Source organism: Vombatus ursinus, unplaced genomic scaffold (assembly GCF_900497805.2).
Source record: "Vombatus ursinus unplaced genomic scaffold, bare-nosed wombat genome assembly UNPS02014799.1, whole genome shotgun sequence".
Classification (NCBI taxonomy): Eukaryota; Metazoa; Chordata; class Mammalia; order Diprotodontia; family Vombatidae; genus Vombatus; species Vombatus ursinus.
The window spans coordinates 44,700,407-44,725,481 of record NW_020954577.1 but is presented as its reverse complement, the minus strand read 5'-3'; the positions used below and the strand labels follow the sequence as shown (position 1 = coordinate 44,725,481).

General features: G+C 53.1%; 1 protein-coding gene across 1 annotated transcript in view; it reads right to left on the bottom strand.

Annotated features, from left to right (window-relative positions):
* Positions 1–44: 44 nt before the first annotated feature.
* GPD1L (glycerol-3-phosphate dehydrogenase 1 like) overlaps positions 45–25,075 on the bottom strand; it is a 35,863-nt gene continuing 10,832 nt past the window's right edge. The window contains exons 2-8 of the mRNA XM_027872182.1: positions 21,188–21,365; positions 19,189–19,329; positions 14,772–14,910; positions 9,142–9,254; positions 4,049–4,282; positions 3,730–3,836; positions 45–237 (exon numbers count right to left, since the gene is read on the bottom strand). Coding sequence (XP_027727983.1) covers positions 141–237; positions 3,730–3,836; positions 4,049–4,282; positions 9,142–9,254; positions 14,772–14,910; positions 19,189–19,329; positions 21,188–21,365 — 1,009 coding nt within the window. The 3' untranslated portion in view covers positions 45–140. The remainder of the gene's footprint in view (positions 238–3,729; positions 3,837–4,048; positions 4,283–9,141; positions 9,255–14,771; positions 14,911–19,188; positions 19,330–21,187; positions 21,366–25,075) is intronic.

The window sequence follows — 25,075 nt, the reverse complement described above, 5'->3', positions numbered from 1 at the left end:
GAACCTGGAGAAATCCACCAACATTCACGTTTGGAGTAAAATGTCAGGCAAGGAGCGTCTGGCCTTCACCGTCACTGCTGCCGCAGCCTGGGGGTCGCTTGGAAAGGCAGAGGCCACCCGGCACATGGCGATGTCGTCCGTTAGATGTGCTCCGGGTGGCTCTGAAGGCAGGAAAGCATCTCCTGGACTGGTCGACCTTCGTAGCAGATCTGATAGACGGCCGTAAACAAGGGAAACCTGGAGGGAGAGGAGAAGGGGACGCGGTAAGACAGGCCATCTAGGCTAATGCTTGCATGGCGCCCAAAAAAGTCACTCTGCCTCCCAAGCCTTCCTTTACACCTGTTTGTTCCCTTCAGAACCAAGAATTCTCCTGCCGCTGGTCACTCCAAAGCATGCACTAACACGCCCACATGACAGGCACGGAGCGAGGGGCTCGGCACAGGAAGGCTCGGCCCTCCAGCTGACTTCACGGGTAAGCCAGCGTTCCGAGTTCAGGTGCTTTTCAGCATCTTCATTTACATTGTTAGCCGTGGCATCAACAGGTCCCCTGGTTCTGATTTCTTTGCTCTGCATCAACTCATCCAAGTCTTCCCCAATCTTCTCTGAATTCCTCACAGGAAAATCCCACAATCTCTTCAGTTATTCCCAGTTTGTTTCACTTATCAACATGACCACCCAGCTACAGACTGCTGGAAGAAGCAACTTAGGATCCCACTGCTACTTGAATTGATCAGAAAAAGCACCAAAGCAGGGGCAGGGAACCTGCGGCCTCCAGGCCAACTGTGGCCCTCTAGGTCCTCAGGTGAGGCCCTAGGACTGAATCCAAACGTCACAGGACAAATCCCCTTCATAAAGGATTTGTTCTGTAAAATCTGGACTCAGCCAAAAGGCCACACCCGAGCCACTAGGGGCCACATGTGGCCTCAAGGCCGCAGGTTCCCCGCCCCTGCACCAAAGCAAAGGATTAAGTTTTATTTTGCCCCAACTCCGCACCAGTGAATAAAGTCACACGAGGCAAGTGCTGGAGAGAGAGGAATGAATGGGACACCTGCAGCAAAGCCCACGGCCAGGAAAGGCCTGAGCCACTCCAGCCAAAAGGGATGCTGTTTTGGACCCCAGGAAAGGTCAGGGACAGAGCGCCGTCAGGAGACAGACCCGGCCGTCTGCAGACTCTAACAGGCTTCTCTGGGAAGCAGGTGAGAGGCTAGCCTGGCGACGACCCGGCCACACCAACTGACCAGAGCCAGCGAGGCAGGGGTGCTCTCTTCCTACACAATCTCAAGATGGAAGTCATAGGTTATACTGAAAACGGGTCACCGATCAATCAAGCAACAAGCATCTATTCAGTGCCTGCTATGAGCTAGGCAGAATGCTAAGGTGTAGCACCTCACAAAGGTGAGACTGAGACTAGAAGGGAGGATGGAGCTCTTAGCGGAGAGCCGGAATATGATCCCAGGTCATTCTGGGTGGGAGCGCGCCAGCGGCTGGGGGAGGCGGGAGGGAAGGGGACCGCTGTGTGACAGATGACCCTGACGTCATGCAACCTGGGGATTTCCCCAGCCCCTCGACTTCAGCTAAGTTCACTGTTGTTACGAAAAATGACATAAAACTCTTAGCCTGGATGTGTGGCTTGGTTTCTTAAAATTTTGATAACTGTAATTCAATTTAGTTGTTTTCCTTTGGAATCTTATGTATTTTATTTAATACATTTACAGACTGCTCTGAGAAGGGGCCCCTAGGTGTCCTTGGTCTCCAATACAAAAAGGACCCTTCCTGGCCTTCCTCCTCCTCTCGATCTCGATAAGAAGAGGGTTTGAGTCACCTCTTTGACACGCTGGGTTGTTGTGGATAACAGGGACAAGAAGGGAATCTGCAAATTCACTTTGCCATCCTAGCCCCATGTTACTGAAAGACGTCAGGAGCCTTGCTTCTTAAAGAGAGCGCCATGGTGCGGCAGAGCCCCCCTGGACTCATGAAATTACTGGTTAGAAGATAAGGCAGTGACGCCCACGGCTCAAAGAATGTCTAAACAGCCTGCCGATGAATGTCACGGAGCATGACTGTGCTCTGAGAAACGATGAGTGAAATGGATGCAGAGAAGCAAAGGGAGACCTGCACGGACAGATGCAAAGCGAAGACGGAAGAATCAGGAAGAGCACTGACAACGGTGCCGATGGAAACAACAGAGACTGAAGATACACACACACGAGAGAGAGAGAGAGAGAGAGAGAGAGAGAGAGAGAGAGAGAGAGAGGGAGAGAGAGTTCCTCTCTCCCCGCTGTCTCCCTGGCTGGGCTGGAAGCTCCTTGGGGACAGGGGCTCTGTTCTGCCTTTCTCCCTCTCACTGGCATCAGTGATCACTCCCTATCACTTAATAAACGCTCACTGAGAACAACGTGCTTCTATGAAAAGGTGACGTAGGTGCTGAGAGCTCACGATGACCAAACGTGGCCTCGAAGAGAGGTGAGAAGACGCCTCCCCCTGAGTCTCTGCCGTGTTCAGGGGGATGGGGGCGGACTCATGAAACAGACTTTTTTTTGGTATTATGGCTCAATGGCCCCCTGGAGAGGCAGAGGGGAAGGAGACCGCCTGAAACGTGAGGCAGTTTTTAAAAGGATCGATGACGTCTATTTTAATCTCTTAAAAGACGAGTCACTGGGTAAGAGGACAAAGCACTCACTCCTCTTGGGCTACTTCTCAAGCGAATAAGGGAGAGAGGAGAAGGACATGAGGCGGCACCAGCCCCAGCCTCTGCTCTCCAGGACATCCCTGCCTGGGAGGTGAGAGCAGGGGCTGGTCTGTACTGGGCAGGGGAGCTTCCTCATAGCCATAGATCACAAATGAAGCAGTAAGGTCCCCGAAGGCCTGCAGGAGAGGAGGAGCGCCATGACTGGGGGTGGTGGGGGGTGGGGAAGGCCAGCCCCTTCCTCTCCACCCCTCGGCCCGCCCCGCATCAGTGGTAGAGGCTTCACCTGAGCCTCCTGGGTTCCACCTTCACCCTTCCGCTAACTGCCCTCCACACCGCTGCCCAAATTGGCTTTTTTTTTTTTTTGGTTTTTGGCTAGGCAATGGGGTTAAGTGACTTGCCCAGGGTCACACTGCTAGTAAATGTTATGTGTCTGAGGCTGGATTTGAACTCAGGTCCTCCTGAATCCAGGGCCAGTGCTCTATCCACTGCGTTACCCAGCTGCCCCCCAAACTAGCCTCTTAAGGAACGTGTCTGACGCATATCAGCCAGGCTCAAACACGTGCATGTTTCCGTGCTGATTTTTAGATAAAATCCAGGGTCCTCAGCCTGGCATTTGGGCAAAGATCCCCACAATCTGCTCCCAAACTAGTGAGGGCATGAACATTTGTTCTCAACGTCAAGAGCTATATTTAGGTAAAAAGCATGTGCTCTGGAGTAATTTAGTAGAGCGTAAATTCCTTGAATATAGGGACTGTTTCTTTCTGGTCTCTGGATCTTATCCCCAGCACCTATCACAGCACCCGACAAACAGCGGGTGTGGAACAGAAGCTCAATGACTGACATACAAAGTACTGAGCAACGTCCTCGCACTGGTGACCCAGAGTGGGAGAAGGAATGCAGCCAATGGAACCGCAGCCCTGGTCAGACATCAAGGCACCACGGGACGAAGCGGCAGATGAGGCTAAGGACCGCCACCTCAGCTCCCCGCGGAGCTGGGCATGCGCCCGTCGCTCTGCACCCCCTAAGAAGCAGCCACTTACTTCTCCAGGATCCCCTTCTGCTTGATGATGCGATACACCTCTGCGGCGGTCGGAGGGCCCTGGAGCTTCTGGCCATTGAGCATCTCTCTCTCCAACTCCTCGATGGCCTTAAAAACCAAAAACCCAAACCGTCATGACGACGAGCGTCACAGAGATGCCCCCGGCCAGGGCTCCACCAGCACATCGCTGAAGATAAAGCAGCGCGCCGTCCCCAGCCCAGGCTGGCTCAGGGATCCGAGGCCAACCCTGCCCCATCCCCCAGGGCACGGGCTCCCCTGGAAGTCCTGGAAACTGGCCGAGGGAGGGGCAGGCCGACTACCTTTCCCGTCTTGACAAACGCTTCGGCCACTCTCCGGTTCCGGCCCGCATAGCACGTGGTGATCAGGTCGGCCACCCCGCAACTCTCCAGGAAGGTGGCGGTGGACACCTGCCCCTTGCAGAAGATCCTGGCGAAGGCGATCATCTCCATGAGCCCCAGGCGGATGACGGCGGCCTTGGTATTGTCCCCGCAACAGAGCCCATCGCAGAAGCCGGCTCCCACCGCCACGATGTTCTGGGGAGGAAGGAGAAGCCGCAGAGTTAGAGAGGGCATGAACGATCACAAAGACCCATCACTGAAAGTCTTGCGGCGCTCACCGCATCCTTGCGCTCCCTCCCACAGGCAGCGGCAGGATGTGCTGCTGAACCCCGCAGAGATTCAGGCCCACTGCCACCCGGTCCTGTCTCACCTTTCCAGCCAAACTGGCCTCCCCTCTGTTCCTCACACAAGACGTTTTATCTCTAGCCTCCCTGACGTGGGAGCTTGGGCGGGGTGCAGTGGGCCTAGTACTGAAACTAATCTTGGCAAGACCGGAGCTCAAATCCAGCCTCAGACTCTCAAATTTGTGTAATCCTTACTTAACCGACTCAACCTCGGTTACGATGTGGAGGAGAGGAGAGGTGGGAGGGAGAAAAATAGATTTTTATTTGAAAGAATGAAATATTAAAAACCAAGACTATTCAAGCACCATCTCCTGCAGGAGGCTGTTAGCCAGTCAACACGCATGAATGAGTCATTAACGCTCACTCGGTACCAGCACTGGGCTAAGTGCTGGGGATGGCACCTTCAAGCCTGGGACTCGTTTGTTCTTTACAAATCCTCAATGGTGGGAGCACAGGTCAGGTGGTGGACAGCACACCCCTCAGGGAGGCAGCCAGGCAAAAGGGAGACCCCAGGATGCTGGGGTGGCAGCACGTGATGGTGTGGACATGGAGGCTGAGAAGGGCTGGGACCCGCCCGGACTGGGGCAAGAGCGGCCCCTTACCCCCGCCCCTGGGCTTGGCCCACCTTAGTCGGGGCAGTTTTTATGAGCAGTTTTATAACTTCATTTCAAGAGATTTCCTTTGTAATCCCCTGTATTTTTATACATTTAAAAACACGGCTTGGAAGTGGGCGTCAGCTCCTGAGAGCTCGGCACTAACCTAGCTTCCAAGCTCTGTCCCATAGCGACGAAGCTGGGGACAGGAGGCCACCCCTGCCACTCGGCCCTTCCCCCAAGACCAGGAATTTCCAAGGGGCCCATGAATCCTGCCCGTGGGTCGGTCATGCCTTCCACACCCACTGGGGGGGGTCACTGTGGAGTTACAGGCTCTTTGGGATTCTTACTGATGTGGAAAAAAAAGGATCATCCCTCCCCCCACACAGAGCTCTCTCCCAAGTGAGGACTCCACGGCCTTTCTGCACTTGTCCGAGGGTGGGTGTGGAGAGAAGCGGAAGGAACTTGTCTGGAGAGGCAGTGACGGGGCTGGCTCCCAGTGTGACCCGGGCACTTAGCACCCCCATGACCATCAATGGACGAACAAGCATGATTCAGTGTGAGGCACGTTGGATGAAGAATGAAAGGGGTCTGACCTCGAGGAGCCCCCCCTTCTTTTGGGGGGCCATGTGTGCACACGTGTGTATGTGCACACACGTATGTACATGCCCACAAATAGTATGTACGTGTGTGCGCACACTCCAAGCACATGCATGATAAACACGTGCACACAAACATGCATACATGCCTGTCCGACATAAGGCACTGCCTGTAACGTACTAGGTAGCACATGAAACCCATCACACCAAAGCCACACCGTCCATGCACAGACAATGAATGTAAAGACTCAGCATGAACAGAATGCCCAGGAGGCAGTCTGGGGGAGATCCAGGAGGGCTTCCTGCCCAGGGTGGTGTGGGGAGCTGTGTCTACAAGAGAGGGGCAGCGAGGCCCGGGCCAAGGGCAGCTGTGCACAGACAAGGCCGCGGGGTGTCCTGTGTCAGGAAAGGGAGAGAAGGCGTGTTCGGCCGGACTGCAGAGTCAGGAAGGGGATGAGGGTGGACTGAGGCTGGAAGGGCCTCAGCTGGGAAGAGCTTTCAACGCTAAGCAGGGTTTATGCTTCACCTTAGAGCAAAGGGGGCTAAATCCTCTGTGCCTAAGGCCCCTCCCGGCTCTAAATCTAGACTGGAGCGTCCAATAGACGGTGCCGCCAGAAAGAGGTCTCAGGCACAAAGGGCCCTCATAACTGTTCTGTGATAGCCAAAAACAAGAAACAAAGTGGGTGCCCATCTACTGGTAAATGGCAGAAAACTCTTCTGTGAATGTAAGGAAATAATTCCAGAGGCAGCGGGTGGCACAGTAGATAGAGCACTGGGCCTGGAATCAGGAGGACCTGCGTTCAAATCCAGCCTCAGACACTTGCTAACTGTGTGATCTTGGGCAAATGACTTAACCTCTGCCCTCAGTTTCCTTAATTGTAAAATGGTAATAATAATAGCACGTACCTTCTAGGATTGTTGTAAGCATCAAATGAAATAGTATCTGTTAAAAGCGCTCAGCACAGTGCCTAGTCCCAGCACATAGTAGGTGCTATAAAAATGCTTATTCCTTCCCTTCCTTGCTTGCTATAAGAAAAGATGTGAACGGGAGCTTGCTGAGGGCAGAGGACGTTTCATTTTCTGCCCCTGCTCTTCCAGTGCTGGCACTTGGCATTTCTTGAGGGATCAGGAGGAATTCAGAGAAGCATGGCAAGGCTCGTGTGACTGGGTACGGAGCAACGTGGTTCTGGGGGTGATCACAACAAGCTGCAGGAGAGGCGGGCGCGGCCCACCCCCCCCACAACTGTTCGCGGGCCCAGGGGGCCCTTGGGGCCGCACGCACCCGTGCGCTCTGCTCAACTTTGACTTCCTGGTTACCCGGGGGACACTCAGGAAAGAGCCGTGAGAGTTTCTAAACAAGCACCGATAAACGGTCAGACAGTCAGACGGTCAGAACGCCTCGGATGGCTGAATGGGTGATGGCGTGGTTCAGGGGCCTCGGAAACCACCCACTAGTCCCCCCGCCCTGTACAGCCAAGGAAGCTGAGGTCAAGTGACTTGCCCAGGGTCACACAGTATTAAGTGTCAGGGCCAGGATTTGCACCCGGGTTTTCTGCTGCCTGTGTCCCCTCCCCTCACCCACCCCCACTTTAGAGGGTACACCTCCCTTACAGATAGAATACCATTGCCTGTGATCAGTCCCTAAAATGCCTATTCCTTCTATCAGAGGCATCTGGCAAAAGACAAACAAACCCACAGGCCGAGGTGTCCCTGGTGTCCAGCCAGCCGTGAGAGTTACCATGATACAGGTGGCGGCTAAATCTGTGGACTTTTCTGAGCTAAAATTATCACTCTTCCAGCAGGCAGCTGTATTCGGGGCCTCCCTGTTTGCTGCAAGCACAAGACTAACCAGCCTCATTCGAAGGTGGAATGGCGAAGTCTCTCTTCCAAACCCAAAGGGGACAAAAAGAGAGACGCCGGACTTCTGGACTAACCCTCTGCCTGCCATGCCACAGGAACATAAGGACACACACAGAGCTAAAGGCACTGTATGCTCCCGAGGCCTTACCAGCCAACCCAACATGGTAGCATCCTCCCTACAACACTGGGGCTGAGGGGAGGATGTTCTCAGTTCAGTAACACCCAAGGGGGCCAACGAGGGCTTCCCTCTTTCATAAAACACATGTGAGGAACAGCTGGAGGAACAGGGTGGGCAGAATGCAGAAAGAAGATGGCACGGAATGAAAGCCTGGACCCAGCTCTGGAGGGCCCTGAAGGAGTCATTAGTTTCCACAGCTGAAGAGTTCAAACTATTTACTCTGAAGGTCCCTCACAGCTCTGACCTTGGCTCTAAAGGTCCAGTCTGGCACTAACGTCCACGGCCCTGTAGGCTTGGTCTGGCTCTAACATGTTTTGTTCTAAAAGTCTCTCGACTCTGAGCTCTGACCTTGACGTTCCAAAGGTCCCTCTCGCTGTGGTTTCTCCGTTACCCAGAACACAAGCCTGCAGGAACCTCTGTTACTGAGTGAGTTTCCCAGGCCCATTCTGGGGAGGCCGATAAAGGCTTCTCACCGACTTTCTTCCTTCCAAAGACTCGCTCTGCATAATGGTAGCCAGCATACACCCACCTCCAGGCTCTTTGCCAGCGAACATTTCTTGTCTATTTCAAGTCCGAACATGGGCCGTCCATGTGATAGCTGACAGCTGGAGCTCGCCAGGAGCCCCCTTGGTCCCAGCCAGGATTTCACCAGGCTCCAGCTACACACACCACTCACCAGCTGCACTTAAAAACCAGCCTTGGAGTTTCCAGGGCAACCACCAAGCAATTAGGCACTTTCCAATGTCAATGGTGCCCCCTGCTGTCAAGCGGTCATTACCTTAATGAAGGACCATTAAACAGACATTTAAAAAAGGGCCCAACAAAAGTCCAGTCGCCTGAGCTAGTGTTTAAATGTAGGCACTGCCAACGTGGCAGGGCAAGCATCCCCCTACATAAGCAGAGAGAGAGAGGGAGAAGCTGGTCGGGGCCCAAGACTTGCCTTAGCTTCAATTCAACGCTTTTCAATTTGCACAGGGGAGGGGTTCGAGCACCTATACCAGTTCAGGCAAGAAACTGGTTCTTCTATTCCTCCTGCCCTGAGCCCCCATTCTCCCTCCCCACTCCACCAACAAAAAAAAAAAAAAAAAAAAAAAGCCAAACAAACCAGGCAGGAAGGAGAGTTCTCATTTCTTAGAAGATCAAGGGTAGGACTTTTGGGAAGAATGGTAAAGTGGGTACAGAATGAGACATACACTGATCACTGTCCCATATAACCAATATATTCATTTTACTTAATTCTACTTTGTTAGAAGAGAGAATTCTATTTGGGGAAGTGATAATGATGTAAAAAAAAAAAAAGAAAAAAAGGAAAACCATTACCAACAGGTAAAAGGCAGGTTTCATTATCTGTCCTGTTACACCATGAGGGCCTGGAGTATCACCCACTTATTTTTAAGAACCCCAGTTCAACCTGCAAAATGATTGTTGGGCTGTATCTGCAACGTCTTCATGCCGCCCTGCACCTTGGAATTAGCTTTACCTTGAGTGCCCCGCACAGCTCTACCGTGTCGGCGTCGTCCACAACGGTGATTCGGAAATTTGGGGTCTGGAGGAGTTCCTTGAAGAGAAGCCCGTTCTCCAGGATCTTGCTGCCTGTTATTGAGGGGCAGAGGGAAAAAAGACATTAACAACCAAGACTTCTCATTCTCTTTTTTGTTTGTTTATTTTGGTTAAAAAAAACACAAAACTCTTGTAACAAGTAACTGAGATTTTTTAGAAATCTTTAAAGCATATTGACATTCGTGTGCAAGTTCTAGATTTAAAATGTTGGGGGGGGGGGGTCCCCACCATCCTGTTGCTGAATGTTTCCTACTGAACAGTTTAAACAGTCTGTATAGTCCTCACAGATGGCAAGTCTCTGCTTCCAAAGCCAATGACAAATAATGCCTAGTAGAGGGTCACTGGGGCGTCTTAATGAGTTAAACAATGTTACTGAGTTAGAAACAGGAGGAGAGAAGGGAAGAAAAAGAAGGGAAGGCTGGGGCAGCCCCAAGGCATAGTGTGGGGGGGGGCGGGGGGGTTTGGAATAAAAAAAGAGAAAACCCCTGCAAGATGGAACACGGGACAAGGGGAAGGAATGAGGGAAGGCCTCCCGGAGAGGTGGCACTGCACTGCTGGGTTCTGAGGAGGGAGGAGGGGAAGGACAGAGAACATGCCCGAGAGAGGCAAAGTGTCTCTCCTCTTTTCAGCCCCCAAGCTATAATCAAATCAGCACAGTCTTATACTCCAAAGGGGGTGACATGACTTTCCAAGCCCAAATGCCTCCCTGGCTCAGGGGTGGTCGCCCCCATCAAGAATGTGAGATCCCCAGGGCTTGGCACATCGCACAGGAATGCTCCTTCATTCATTCATTCCAGCTGCTTAATCATGGACGCAGCTTAACTGCTCAGTCTCAATGTTCTTGTCTGTGAAATGGAATATTATACCTGCCCTATTTACCTCCCAGGGCTACTGGGACAGTGAAATGAGATGCTCTTTCTCAAGCAGTTGGGAGACCTTAAACTGCCACACAAATACAAGCTATCATCCTCATCCTCATCACTTAGGAGGTGGGCACTAAGTTGTCCATGGGAGCCCTCCTCCTCTGAGGCATGATCGTCTCACTGAGGTGGCTGAGGGTTCTCCAAAGAGAGGTCAGGGGACTAGGTGGGTCCTACCAACGGAGGGGGGAGGGGGGGGCTTCAAGCATGGACCAAGCTCGCCGTGATATCAATGTTTACATTAATTAAGCACCTTCTCTGTGTCAGGCACAGGAGACAGCAATACAACCCCCCCCCACCCCCCGCCCTGGAGATAGCTTACATTCTATTGGGTATAAAAACATCTACAAAGAAAAGTAATACTCGTTATTTCTAGAGAGATGGCATTTGCACCTCGGGTTAGGGGGAGTGAAGGGAGAAAAATCAAACAGTGAAATCAAACAGCTAAGCTGTTTAGCTTTGAGCTGAGATTTGAAGGGATTTTATAATGAGAGCTCATACATATATAAAGCACTTTACACATATTATCTCATGGGATCCTCACAACAACCCTGGGAGGTAGGTGTTTCCCATTTTACAGATGGGGAAACTGAGGCAGGCAGTAGTTCAGAGTTTTGCCCACTGTCCCACAGCTAGGAAGTGTCTGAGGCTGGGATGCATTCCAGGGAAGGGGGGGGATGCCCGAGCCACTCACCATCCCCATTACCCTCATGGCCCCTTTCTTCCTCGCACATCAGGCTTTTCCTGATCCCTTCAGTCACTGGTGCCCTCTCTCTCACTATGGGTTTGAGCTCTCTGCCTTTCTCCATATTCCTTTTCTTTATCTTTACTCCAGAGAAGCTGTGAGCAGATGTCCTGGCTCCCACCCCGGGCTGGGAGAGCCCCCCGCCAAAGTCCGGCCCCACAGACTAACAGGTTTCACCTCAGCCAAGCCAGCGGACTTCTGGGCCTTGATTTCCTCAGAGGCAGAAGAGGATTCTCCCCATGTTCTACTGCCTGGGGGCGTTCTGAAGAAGGGGCTTTGTGACTCAGAATTAAACAAGAAAACCAAACCATCCCCTGGGAAACAACCTTTCCTCAGCAGGGCTCTTCTCTCACGTTTACTCGCTCTCACTGACCACCCCAACTCCTGCCAGAATCTCTGTGCTCCAAACCCGAGGAATCGTCCACAAGGACGAGCGAGGGGGCTGCGGCCATGGCGCGGCGCTGCGCTGCTCATGAAGCTTCCCGGCCCCCTCATCTGCAGGAGAAGATACAAACTCCTCTTTGGCATCGAGAACCTGCCCCAACCTGCCCCTGGCCTCACTTCCAGACTTGTTCACACAGCTCCCCTTCTGGACCAAATGGCCTAAAACCCTCCCCTCCCCCCGGCCCTTGCAGGCCTTAGTTCCAGGGGTCGTGGGCCTGAAGTGTCCTCCCCCTTGCATCTGCCTCAGAGAACTCCGAGCTTCTGTAAAGGTGGGGCTCCAACACCTCCTCAATGAGGTTTATCAGCGTCTCCCTTAGATACCAGATGCTCACTCTCTGTGACCCCATTTGGGGTTTTCCTGGCATAGAAACTGGAGTGGTTTGCCACATCCTTCTTTAGTTTATTTTACAGATGAGGAAACTGAGGCAAACAGGGTTCAGTGACTTGTCCAGGAAGTGTCTGAGGCCAGATTTGAACTCAGGAAGCTGAGTCTCCCTGACTCCAGGCTCCATGCTCTATCCACTGAACCACTTGGCTTCCTAGTTACTAGCGTTTCCCTTCAAAATTATCTTGCAGTAACCAGACGTTGTCATATTTGTTATTTTCACTGATCTGCGTCCGTGTTTCCCTCCACAGAACATAAGCTCCATGAGGGGAGGGACTGCTTCCTTTGGGGCTTTGTATTTCAGTGCCTGGTACACTGCCTGGCATATAGTAGGTGCTCAATAAATGCTTATCGAATGAAAGGAGAGGGAGAGCAGTAAGAAAGCACCTGCCTTGGCCGTCTCCCGGTGGTCTCCCTCCCCGTTCTCCTCTTCCCTTCCACTTGGGGCTGTCTCTGGCCTTCCGCTCAGCTCCTCCCCAGTAGTCACCCCCTTTCCCCAGACTCCCCTTACATCCCTACCCATACAACAACTGGAGTTCCAGTGCCAGTTTGTGCCTTGCTAGTTGGCAGTTGATCTGTGGTATAGGAAGGGGTCTCTGGACACCCCCTCCAACAAGTGTCTGTGACAGCATTCTAGGGTCAAGACCCCGCCTCAAAGAACCAGGAAGGCAACTTTATTACGCAAAACTAATGGTAGGGTGGGGGAGGGAGGGGGAGGGCCCAGACCCAGAATCCCAAGGTCAGGCAGCAGAGGAATGACCCAGGGAAGGCAGCAAGCGTCACAGCCTCCTCTAAGGCAGGCCAGCCTGGGCACCTGCGGACAGCAGGTGGAGTAAGGACTGAAGGGGGCTGGGGGAAGGAGGAGGAAAAGCATCGGCACAGAGCAGATAGAGATCAAAGCTAGGCGCCCCAGGCCAGGAATAATCACCCTGCTGGACAGGTTACCCCAGTTTTCTAGGCCAGCGAAGACTGCACAGTCTGGCGGGGCCACTGGTTGTCTTCATCCTTGACTGCTCCAAGAGTTGGACCCGGGCCCATCGGCTAGCCCGGGCTCACGGGCTAGCCCAGGCCCATCGGCTAGGCGATGCATTGGGTTTGGATAAAGGGAGGCACGCTGGGAGGCGGGGGAGGGGGAGCTCAGGTGTGGGCTACCTTCAGGGTTAGTGTTACTATGAGGTCGGTATTTCTTAAAAGCTTTTGTGACCGTTGGTAGGTTGGGATGGTGCAAATGAGCTCTGGTCTTGCATTTGGGAGCCCCCTCCATCCACCCATCTCTGCCCCACACTGGGCAAGGGCCAGACCTGGAGGTGGGAAGATCTGAGTTCCAAACCTCCCTCTGACACATACTGGCTGTGTGACCCTGGTCAAATCATTTACCCCATAAGGGTCTAAAATGCAGAGCAAGGAAGGGGCTGCCTTGATGAAGAAAGGCTACACGGGGAGCTCCCTGTGCCAATGAAATCCCGGGTCCAATATACTCGGGCCATCAAAATAAAATCAGTTACAACTCATGCTGATTGAAAACAGTAACCTCTCTGTTCTAAGCTTCCCCTCTGGTGTGACTCCCCAGGCAAACAGCCCCCGCTGTCACAATCTCAGGCTCCCACCCCCGAGGCTGGTCAGGACCAGGCTGATGACCAGGCTTTATTCTCCTCCAGCACTCAAGGCCACAGGCTCCCGGCCCAGCAGGCCCCTCCAGACAGCCAGGCCTGAGACCACCTCCTCCTAGTAGCCTCGACAGAAGGCTAAACCAACGGCCCTTCCTCTACAAAGACTCCTGCTCTTAGGACATGGTGCCTGGGCAGAAAGAATGAGACTTTCAGGCCCTTTGAAAAGAGTTTCACAATCCAGGGAGGTCCAGGCAGGATCACAGGTCACAGATTTAGAGCTAGAAGGGACCTTAGGGTCCAACCCCTTCATTTTACAGATGAGGAAACTGAGGCCCAGGCAGGAGAGTGACATGTCTGGGGTCACAAAGCTAGCACCCAAGGCTGTCTTCCTGACTCGACTTCTGGCCAAGGGGGCTCCCAAGGCCTGATCACATTCCGTGCAGATTAACTCGTGGGGTTCCCCCCCCTGCTTTTTAACAGGTGTGCCGGCCTAATTCCATAATTGCAGCACAGATGAGCCTCGCAGGCAAAGGCCCCCAAATCACAACAGAATAAATGACAATGACGCCGGCGAAGGCGCCTGTGCCAACAGCGACTCTCTCGATCCCCCCAAGAGCCCAGAGACTTTCCTTCAGCGCCAGAACCCAGGGAGAACTTCCCGGCCCCAGGGAATGGAACATCAAAGCTCCCGGTAGATGGCCGAGATGCAGAGCTGCGCTGTGCCAATTAGAGGAAGCCAGAGCCTGCTGAAGTTTGAAGGAAAGGCATCCTCACTGCAAAGCCCACCTTGTGAGGCTCGCTACACGCACAATGCCCCCTTTTACAGATGAGGATCTGAGGCTCGGGTCATTTACCACACATCAGGGAGAGCCCTGGGACAGAGCCGCCCCCACGGTTCAATAATAACGTCCCTCCTGAGCCCCACCACCTTACATACCTCCAGGGAGATCACTAAGAAGTCACCAAGTCCATCCTCCCCCTTTCAGAGGCCCAGAGGAGCTGGCAGACTTGCCCATGATCAGAAAGGTAGGATTTGAACCCAAGGCCTCTGACCCCAGTACTGTATACTGTACTACACTGTACCCCAGGGCTGCTTCCTGTGAATCTGAGCTGTGGGCAGCATGGCTCTACGGGGTCCTCTGGAGGCCCTGTTAACAAACCACGCCTCTTACCAGACCTCCCAGAAATCACTCTGTGTGTATTCTGCATCTAAGCTCCTTAAGGGCAGGGCCGGTTCTGTTTTGTCTTTGGATCTATTTCTGCCCCATCCACCCAAACTAGCATAGTGCGCGGTATAAGCGGTTGCTTAGTAAGTGCTGGTTGAACTGAATTGCCCAAGATCACTGAACTAGTACGTGGCAAGATCTGAACCCAAGACTTTCCCCAGTATCAAGGAATTCCGAGCTAAGGATGGCTGCCTGCTCTGGCCTCCGCGTGTGCCCTTACCAATCGTGGTCTCACAAAACTTCTCAGCCGCCACCTCATTCGCGATGTTGGCGCCCATCAGCACGCTGATATCGATGCCCATCTTCTCCCGGATGATGTCGGAAATCAGTCTGAGCCCTTCGGGACCCTCGTCAATTCCCTAGAAACAGGACGCAACCAGGTCAAGGAGGAAACGGACAAATCCGTCAATGCCAGGAGGCCGCTCGACAGCCCGCTCGCCGGTCAGCTCGGCCTCTCCTCCGAGTTCATACAAAGGGCGAAAAGGAAACACGGGCATGACGGCGACTGCGGATGCCAGCGTGACGCCAGCCTTGATGATGCCCGCCCGCCCGCAGGTTTTCTGGTTTTCTCCCCGGGAATATTTACTCATTTTTGTCAAAAGCCGATGACTCATTTTCTTCCCAAGATCCACCAACGCTCAGGCTCTACTCTGCACAAAAATGTTTATGGCGGCTCCGCTCCTACCATGGGAAACAACCTAATGTCCAGCGCTCGGGACGGGCTGAATAGAGTGTTCTCCGAGGCCGGATGGCGGAGAGGTAAAGGGAGACTGTGTGAAGCGAGCAACAAAGAAAATGCTGACCGCGGCGACATCAAGAGGGCAGCCGAGAATCACGGGAACAAAGACGACCTCCGTCCACTCGTTAGCGCAGAACACATGCGCACACACACACGCGCACACACTCACATGCACGCACATGCCCGCACACACACGTTTGTATTTAGTTAAGCTTTTTGAGAGGAGGGGTGGTTTTAATCCTTTTGGTTGTAAGCCCAATCCCTAGCAGAGTGCCAGTACATATTAGGTGCTTAATAAATGCCTGACTAATTTGTGCATGGCTGTCTTTTCACTGACTCAATTTTCTCATTTGTAAACTGAAAGCGTTGGACTAAGTCCCTTCCAGCTCAAGTTCAACGATTCCAGGATCCACAATTTGATTGTCACACTCATACATTGTTGGAGGAATTGCAAATTTGGTCCAACCATTCAGGAAAGCAGGATTATGCCAAGAAAGGGAAGGTACAAACCCTTGGACTTGGAGATCCCAACACCAGGCACGTAACCTAGGGAGGTCAAAGACATAAAGAAAGCCCCATACACACCCTAATATTTATAGCAGCACCTTTTGGAAGAAAATAAAGAGTTTTCAGACAGAGGCCTCTAACTTTCCCCAACCTTCCGCCCCAACATTCCAACGACGTCCCTAGCAGCCACCAGATCACCTTTAAGGCCTCTCCCATCCACTATCTCAGCATCCCTCCCTCCCCTGCACAGAAGCTCGTCCCCAAAGCTGCTTCTTCACGGCGAGGAGACCCTGGCTTCTTCCCCACTGGGGGAGCGTGAGCTAACGGGCAGGTCTGACTGAGCTGGAAAGGATTCAGGGTCAAGTTTGGGCATGTCTCAGGAGCCGCTCTGCTCAGGCAGGCTTGTTCCCAGGAGGACGGCGACCAGGGATGACTTATCACCCCCAAAACGGCCCTTGGCACCCAATGGAGAAGCATGTTAAGTGTTCTATGTACCAGGCATCTGGGGACACAAGGAGAGCAAACAGACTGTGCCTGGCCTCGAGGGGCCACATTCTCAGATGCCCTCCCACTGCCAGAGGAGGCCAGCGGAGAGATGGGAAAGGAGGCAGAGGTGCCAAGGCTCGGGGTTCTTGGGCCGGCCACCAGCACCGACCACACTTGACCGTGTGAGCTGCTGCCCACCTGGACGCTCGGCACCTCTGCCTGACAACCGAGAGTAGGAGGCGTCAGAGAAACGGCAGCCGGGGCAGGGTGGGCGGATGGGCCAGCCAGGGTGCTGATTTCTCCGAGTGCCCTCAAATGAACGTTCAGGAGCTCAGGCCACCCTGGAGTAAGTGGAGCTAAGGCACACAGATTCACTCATGAGGGAGCAGAGGAAAGAGTCCGCAGGTCTGGCCAACCCGGGGTGGCACGCCGGGGCCACGTCCACCCAAAAGGTGGGCAGGTGGGCTGAGGAGATGCTTGGCTACCAGAGGACTGTCTGGGGCGCGGTGGGGAACTCGGCTAGGGAAACTCGGGTCCACCAGTGCACACGGGCACCTCCTCTGCTGCTTGGAGACTCAGAGCAGGGGATTGCAAATGTTTTGGTCTCAGGACGCCTTCGTGTTCTTAAAAATGGAGGACCGCGCTGCTCACGCTCCCCTCCCTCAAGAGTTTTTCTTTATGTGAGTTATAATATTTACCACGATTAGACATTGAAATGGCTTCATACTATTAAGAAAATAGTTTTGACTCTGTGGATGCTGGGGATCCCTGAGAACCACTGACTTATAGGAGGGACCACAATTAATAAACAAGCGTTTCCATACTGCCTACCATGTGCCAGGCACTGTGTGAAGCACTTTACAGTATTAGCTCATCTGATCCTCACAACAACCCCAGGAGGTTACTGCTGTCATCCCCATTTTACAGATGAGGAAACTGAGGCAAACAAGGTGATATGACTTTCCCAGAGTCACACGGCTAGTACGTGTCTGAGGCTGATTTTGAACTTGGGTCTTCCTGATTCAGGAAGTAAAAAGTACTTGCTGACCATGGTTGGCCCTCTATGCTCTGTGTTGCTAATTAATGCTTATTAGATTGTGCGCTGCTGAATGGATGTTTCGCAGAGAAATGAAAGAGGCCAAAAGCTTGTGGGCTACTCAGAAGCCTCATTCTTATACATCATACATACTCCGTTCAAAAAATCATGGCATGATTGAGCGCCCAATGACATTAATGAAGAAAAAATGGACCGTCTCTTGGGAGACAGGGGACAGCTGCCTAGGGTGACAGCCAAGTTGGTTTTCAATGCCAACGCACCATGTTGGGTTGGGGCTGATTACACAGGCGTTCAAACAAGCTCCTGGCCCAAAACCGGGCGCGAGAGCAGACAAAGTGAGGACGTTAGACCTTCCCTGCTTCTAAGCGGTCACCACGCTGCAGAGGCCAGGAGCTCATAAGGAACCTCAGCCGGCCCACATTCTTTTTCTGCACCGACCCGGTGACCAAGAGTCACCTGATCCAGAAGGTTTGCAGAACTTTCCAGAAGGTCAGGGCGACTGCTTTATAAGCCAGGCTGGCTGGTCAGAGTGGGCTTCAGCCAAGCCAGACTAGCCCAGGGCATTTTTAGATGAAACCACAGAACAAACAGACCCAAGATGGAACAGACTGGCTGGCATTTCCTCAAGGATGGGCCTCCAAAGCAGTCCCTAACGTACCCATGTCAGGAGGCTGCATGGCACATGGGGAAATTGGGTGGGCCAGACCAAATGCCCAAGAGTAAACCCACACCGGAGGAAGGACTTGGGGTCTGATTTCCAAGACACAGCTAAGATGTGAAGACACTAAAAGAATAAAAAGTCACGGAGGATGTCTTTAAGCCAAACGGCCAGGCTCCAGTCACTACTGACCCAGGCTTACTCACTCATCTCTATGACATCTGTGTGGACTGGTCAGCCAGTCAATTAGCATTTATTAAGCACTCCCGAATCACAGCCAGGCACTGAGCTGAGCAGTGAGGATACAAAGCCAATCCCCGCCCTCCCTGGAGGGGCTCGCGTTCTAATGAGGAGGCGACAGGGTCACCTCAAAGGGGAAGGCCTCCGAGCTGGGGAGTGTTCCCAGGAAAGACCTCCCCCTGCAGAAGACGGGAACTGGGCTGCAGCTTGCAGGAAGCCAGGGCAGTGCCGGGCAGAAAGGAGGAGGGAGCACGTTCCGGGTCTGGGGGACAGAGGGAGAGTCACGTGTAAGGAACGGCCAGTGGGCCAGGGTGGCTGGATTCTAGTGTGTGTGGAGGACCCGAAGGCCCACGGAAGCCCGCGATGGAGGGAAGGGTTCAGCAAGAGGAAGGCTTTAAACGTTAAAGAGCAGACTTCAGCCTCGGTCCTGGAGGACAGAGACTGGTCTAACTGCCCCACTAGAAAAATAAAACAGTATGAAAAAGACGCGTACCCAGGCACACGACACGAAGGTGGATGAACAGTCAATCGCGTCGGGCCAGCCACATGTGCATCTGACCACTTGTCACCACCGATGCCTCGGCGGCTGTCTCAGCTCTCAGAGAAGCATGCTGACTAGAGCTGGCCTCAGAGCTAGCGAGATCTGGGTTCAAGTCCTGCCCCTGACAGCTTGGGGCTGTGTGACCCTAGGCAAGTCACTAACCTCTCTGCGGGCCAGACAACAGAGTAGGCACTGATCTGCCCTGTAGGAAGAAGTTACTCCCGAGTTCTCTCTAAACCAAGGATATTACAGGTCTGATTAAAAAAAGACTGGCTTCTATGGAGGATGGATGGATAGACCTGGGCAGGGAACAACCACACAGGACGTGGGCTTGCGATCTGCACTGGTGGAGGGAAGGACCACATCAGGGAGTCCCCAGGCCCACAAAGGATCAAAGCACCCCACCTACCTTGATGAGGGTAATCCCCAGAGCTTTCTTGGGAACTCGCCCAGTGATCTCATCGCAAATCCTGCGAATGAACTGGTGAGGAATCACAAAGACCAGGAGGTCTGCGTCTCCAACAGCGTCACTGAGACTTGGGACAGCAATCTGCACATGTGAAGGAAAAGAGCCTTTAGGGAGTCCCACAGCTAAATGCTGCAGACACAACCTCATTCGTTCCCCAAGAATTTACCAAGCTTCTACTCCATGCCCAACACCACACAAAAAACCAGCAAAAACTAAGAGAAGGGTCAAGATGCAGTGGAAAGAGAGCTGGAGTGGTAGACTTACGAGAAATGCCACCACCACACCTTTGCCTAGGCTGTGCCCCACACCTAAGAATCGCTCTCCCGCCTTCACTCCAACTCTAAGAGTGCCCAGCCTCCTTCCAGGCTCAGCTTATGAGCCCTGTCCACTGGGCGGCCTTTCCTCATCCCCTGGTGGTCAGGGCTCGCTTTACCAGATAAGCAGGAAAGTCTTATGGACACGAATGTCTTGTGTTCTAAAAGAAGTCAGGCACCTTTGGTTTCTCCTAATACCCTCAGCACCTAGCACATAGTAGGTGCTTAAAAGCTGCTGCCTGGATTGAACAGCACCGTGCCTTCTCAGGCCACTTGTCCACGCTCACAGTAAATTAACAATGACAGCTGATGTGGATAGGGCAGTGTGAGGTCATCGAAGGGCTTTGCCCATCCATGTCACACAATGACCACGTGACTGTGAGCGAGCCAGGCCAGCTGTCTCTGCTTGGGCAGCTCCTGAGGCTCCTGGCTGCAAAGGAGGGGGCTCCCTGAACTTTAACGTGGATTTGGAATGGGGGAGCAGAGGCTGGGCTGGTGATTTTGTGGGTACAGAAAATTGTGGAGTGATGAAACCCCCTCGGCACCAGCCTTCCTACACCAATGGCTTTCCAGGGGTTTCTATCCCCTCTCTATTACCTGCCTTAAGGTAATGACTCTCACAAGAGCCCTCCAAGGCTCTTATACCCATTTCCTACATGAGGAAACTGAGGCCTAAAGAAATGACACAGTGAGAGTAAGAGGCATGAGCTGGAGCCCAAGGCTTCCCAATCCCCAGCCTGGTGCTCTGTTCACTCAGGCACAAAGCACATTGGTGACACTGGCTCGGGATCTTGGCACAGGGCTTGGCAACCTCTCAACTAATGAAGCCACTTTCCAATAAAAGCAACGTCTGCTTGGCCTTGCCCTGGCCTGAACAAGACGCCTCCCGCTACCAGGGTGGGCCCCAGGCATCAAGGCTCTGCTTTCTCAACAGCTGGTGGCTTAATTAATTAATTACACAAACACTAAAGGGCCAGGAGAGCTTTTTAAAAGAAATTTCCAGGATCTAGAGTCTGAAGGCTCAGTCATTTGGGTCCAGCTTCATCAAGGCCCAGAAACCCAGGGATAAACACTCCCCATGATCATGACCTCCTCCAAAGGAGGGATCCCAGTCACCTAATTGTCTCCCCTACAGGACTGAGGCAGCCTGGGCAGTCTGCTCCCAGGGGAGGAAGGACAAGCAGACAGAGGCAGAGGAATCCATAGGTATGACCACTGAAAACACAAAACTGGGAAACAGCCAATGGATGGCCAGACTCGTAGTTGGGAAGACCTGGGTTCAAATCCTGTCTCTTTTACAGCCTAGCCATGTGACCCTTGGGGAAGTCTCCCCTTTCCCCAGCCAATCCTTCCCCATTTGGCTGCAGGACCCTTTCCCACATCCTCTATGAACTGGCCCACTCAGCATCCCCAAAGCTGCTCTCCATCTCCTGCCTCCCTGGCACCCCCAGACCCATGTCTGCAACATACTAGTGCTTGCTTCTCACTGCCTTCCAGAGCCCTTGGTCCCCTCTGCCCTGGTGAGGCCTCAGTGGAGGAGTAATCACCTGAGGTAGGTGGATCCCTATGTCGTCGCCTCCCATGGGGCCGCCACGCCATGCCACATCTCACCATGCCTCACTTACCACATTTTCAGGCAGCTTATGTCCGGGGAGGTACTTTACATTCTCATGATCATTATTGATGATGTCTGTCAGTTTTCGTCCATTCACTGTTTCCTCAAAGACCCACATCTTGACCATTGGGGCAAACTTCTGAAGCTTCTTGACATTGTTGCCAATGATTTTGGCCACGGCTGAGCCCCTACAGAGAGAGCAGAAAGGACTGGCCACGGTCAAGGTCTGCAAAGCCAGGGTCGGGGGCTGGCCCCACACCCGGCCAAGTGACATCATCTATAAAATGGGGAGAACAAGGTCTGCTCCAACAAGAGCAGGCGCAGGGAACATGGTGAAAACCACAAGAGGCTGATTTCGTTCCCAAGAGCTCAGGTTCCCGTCGGCTCAAGGATCACCCCAAAGCCCACCCAATTCTACAGGCGTTTATCAGGCACCATGGCCTGTGCCAGGTGCTGGGGAGGGGCTCGGTGGGTTCTGTAATGTCGACACATGGAACTCTCGTGTGAGGAAACTCCCTCCACGCATGCAGATTGCCTTCTCAGAGTCTCTGAGCAGGGCTTCTGAGTGTTTGATCACTGTACTGTGATATACTGGCTTCTCTTATGATCTCTGCATTTCACTTTATGCACTTAAAAACTCAATTTGCCAGACAACCCAACCCGAGGTTTAAGAGAGGCTGGGAGCCTCAAGGGGTTAGTGAACGGCCCAGACTCCCAGAGGGGAAGAGTCAAAGCCATGACTTTGGGACCCCCCCCAAGTCCTTGAACCTGAGGAGCTTCCCTGGGGGGGGGGGGTTAAATGTACAATAAGGGCTTTAAATGCCCAGAGGAGACCAAAGGGGTGATGGGAAGGAATGAGGGTCAGAGCTCTGTTTTAGGAACAGCCATCCGGCCCCTGAGGACTCTGAAACAGGAAAAAACAAGAAGAAACACCGGAGAAAACTGGTCTCTGAGGGACAGGGAAGCTCTAGAGGAGTTTCACACACAAGGACAAGAAGGCAGCATTCAGAGGCCTGAAGAGCCACCTGAACATCGGCACAGACATCATCACCCCCATTTCACAGGCGATAAAACTGAAGTTCAGAGAGCTTCAGAGACTTGCCTGGGGTCAGGCAGCTGCCCTTACCAGCTGGTAAGAGGCCAGTTGGCTCTGAACCTGCTGTTTTCCCTTCAGCCTCTAGACCGTGGGGAACAGGGGTCCTGGACAATGAGCTGGGCGGCCAGTGGGCCGGATGGCCTTGGAACACTGCTCAGTTCTTTGAATGACTCCAAACTTCTCCCTGAAACCAAGGCCCATCTCTTACAAAGATGGGGTCATGGGCAGGCCTGGCCTCCAAACACTCCACACTGAGGCTGGCCCTGAAGGCCACAGAGACATGCAGCCCCGGGGCACAAGCCCAGAACCCCTGAGGCCGGGGCATCCCACCAGGTGAACGTATTAAGTCTGGCACCAATCTGGGGAGCGCTCAAAAGTGGGGGGTGATTGGGCTGAACCTTCTGTGCCAATCAGCAACGGCACTGGGCCCCGAATGACCACTCGGCCTCCAGCCTGGATGGCACTGGAAAGCCCAGTCTCCACAAAAGGGGGGGGGGACAAGAGACAAAGAGGAAAGGGGGAGGGGGTCACAGCATCAAGGATTGCCTCTGCATGCAGAGCTGGAGAGGGTGGCAAGTGAGGAATAACCAGCGGACAGACAGCCCATGTGCCCCGCTGGCACCCGGGAAGACCCCCAATGCCGAGTTTTCCCATCAGCCTCTCCCTGCCCAGACTCCATCGGCGTGGTGGCCCACCTCCCCCCTTTCCACTCAGCAGTCCCCACCTTGGATGCGAGGGGAGTCATCTACGACTCTGTTCCTTAGGAGCCAGAGGTCCTCGGGACCCCCAGCGCTCAGCACAGTACTTGGCACATCTTGGACATTCTAATTCACTCACCTCAGATGCCCTGCCCTCCCAGGGGAGCCCAGACAACCTCAGAGGACAGACCAGGCCTGGACCGGCCACTGCTGACAAGTCTGGAAAGAGCGCCATGTTGATGAGAGGAGGCTGGGCCTCAGAGAAACATGAACAAAGGAGCCAGGGGAGCCTCAAGGCACTTGTTGGCCTGACACGTGGGAAAGGAAACAATTCCAGGCAGGGTCTAAAGCTAATCTTTCCCTTTCCTGTGTCTGTCAGCCAGTCAACAAACATTAAGCCCCTACTATGCGTCAGGCACCACACTAACTCAGTGGGTGACAAATATGGAAAAGGAAGTCAGTCCCTGCCCTTATAGAGATTACAGTCTAACAGGGAAGAGGACACAAAAAAGGGAGCAGAAAGGGGATGGGGAGAAGGGGCCCAATGGAAAAGTCCTAGGGAGCGTAGCCAAGCAGGATGTGGACAGCTGGCAGGTGTGGGCAGAGGACCCCTTTCTCTGCCCTCCAATCCGAGGGTGCTGATGAAGTAAGCGTCCCAAGGCCGGGTCAAAGCCTCGGCACTGAGGCCCCTTATGCATCCTAACACAGACAAACATTTATTATGCACCTACTGTGCCACCATATTATTAAGCATCAACTCTGCACCAGCACTGAGCTGAGCATTTCCAAAGCAGGCTTTGCCCTTGGGGGAGGAGTGGTGGGGGTGGGGGGGGAGGTCCAAGACAAATACTGAATCCCTGGTTTACATCCCATTGGGGAAACTAAGTGTGAAACATCCACTATGGAAAATCCCTCCACTGCCTATCTTGGGGGTAGGGAGGGGTAAGCCACCAGCCCCAGGCAGGATTTGAATCCAGATCTTTCTAACTCCAAGGTCGGCCCTCCATCCACTAGGCCAGAGGCGTCAAACAGACAAGGGTCATGTGGGGCCAGGCCCACAACATTCCTAAGTGTGGGCCCAAACCAAATAAAAATGTACTTCCTTTCTGATTTTAATGTGTTGATGTATTAATAAAAAAAAAAAGAAATTTATAAACATGTGGTTTTCTAAATCAACATGTGGTCTGCAGAGATTGGTGTTTCTATCTGAGCCTGACCCCCTGCCAGGCCACGCAGCCTTCCCCATCGCAGTTCAGCCTCACCAGGCGCGGGCCTACAGAGGACCCACGGGGCCTGACAAGTGAAAGGGGAATCTACTCAACGAGATGCTTATTGGGGGATCCAGAGCGCCTTACTTCAGAGAGACAGATAAAGAATTCTTTATAAACCAAGAGGGGGAAACTCACTGCTCTGGGCACTCGGACATGTTTTCATATTGGATTTCAGAAGAAACATCCCTGAATCCAGTCCCACCGCTCTGTGGGATGCCAGCCTCCTCATGCCTGCACAACACGGGCCCTGGCCGGCTCTGCCAGCTGAGATGTTCTCATTTCTTCTGGGCCTGACTAAAGTTCCCTTCATCTCTTCCAAGACGCTTCCTTACTTAGGGAGTTCACTCTCCAATCTATCTAAGAATCTTCTATAAACTCTTATGTATGTGTATCGGTGTTATAGGGGCAAAATTTATATATATATGTACATACACACATACACACTCAGGAGCATATTTATACATACTGAATATATATATATAACTGAATCTCAATTCACTTTCGGAAGGCCAGGAGCCTATTTGTTTAATAAATGTTTCCTCTTCAACAGAAGCATTTAAAAGCCTTCAGTCTTTTGACTGGGCCCCCCATGATCCCCCATGATGATATGGGCCCTGAAAGAAAATGTCAACTCACACCTGTCCAAGCCCATGGGGAGGCCAGGAGCTGGCCTGGCCAACTGGAATCCAAAGTCCCCCAATCGCACCATGGGCAGCGATTCTGAGGATGCAATCTCTCACCCGAGTGGCTAAGAAGGGGCTGGGTTGGGTTGTTCCTTGTGGGCCTCCCTTTGGAGACAAACAGTTCTCCAACTCCTGGGGTCTGTGGACCGC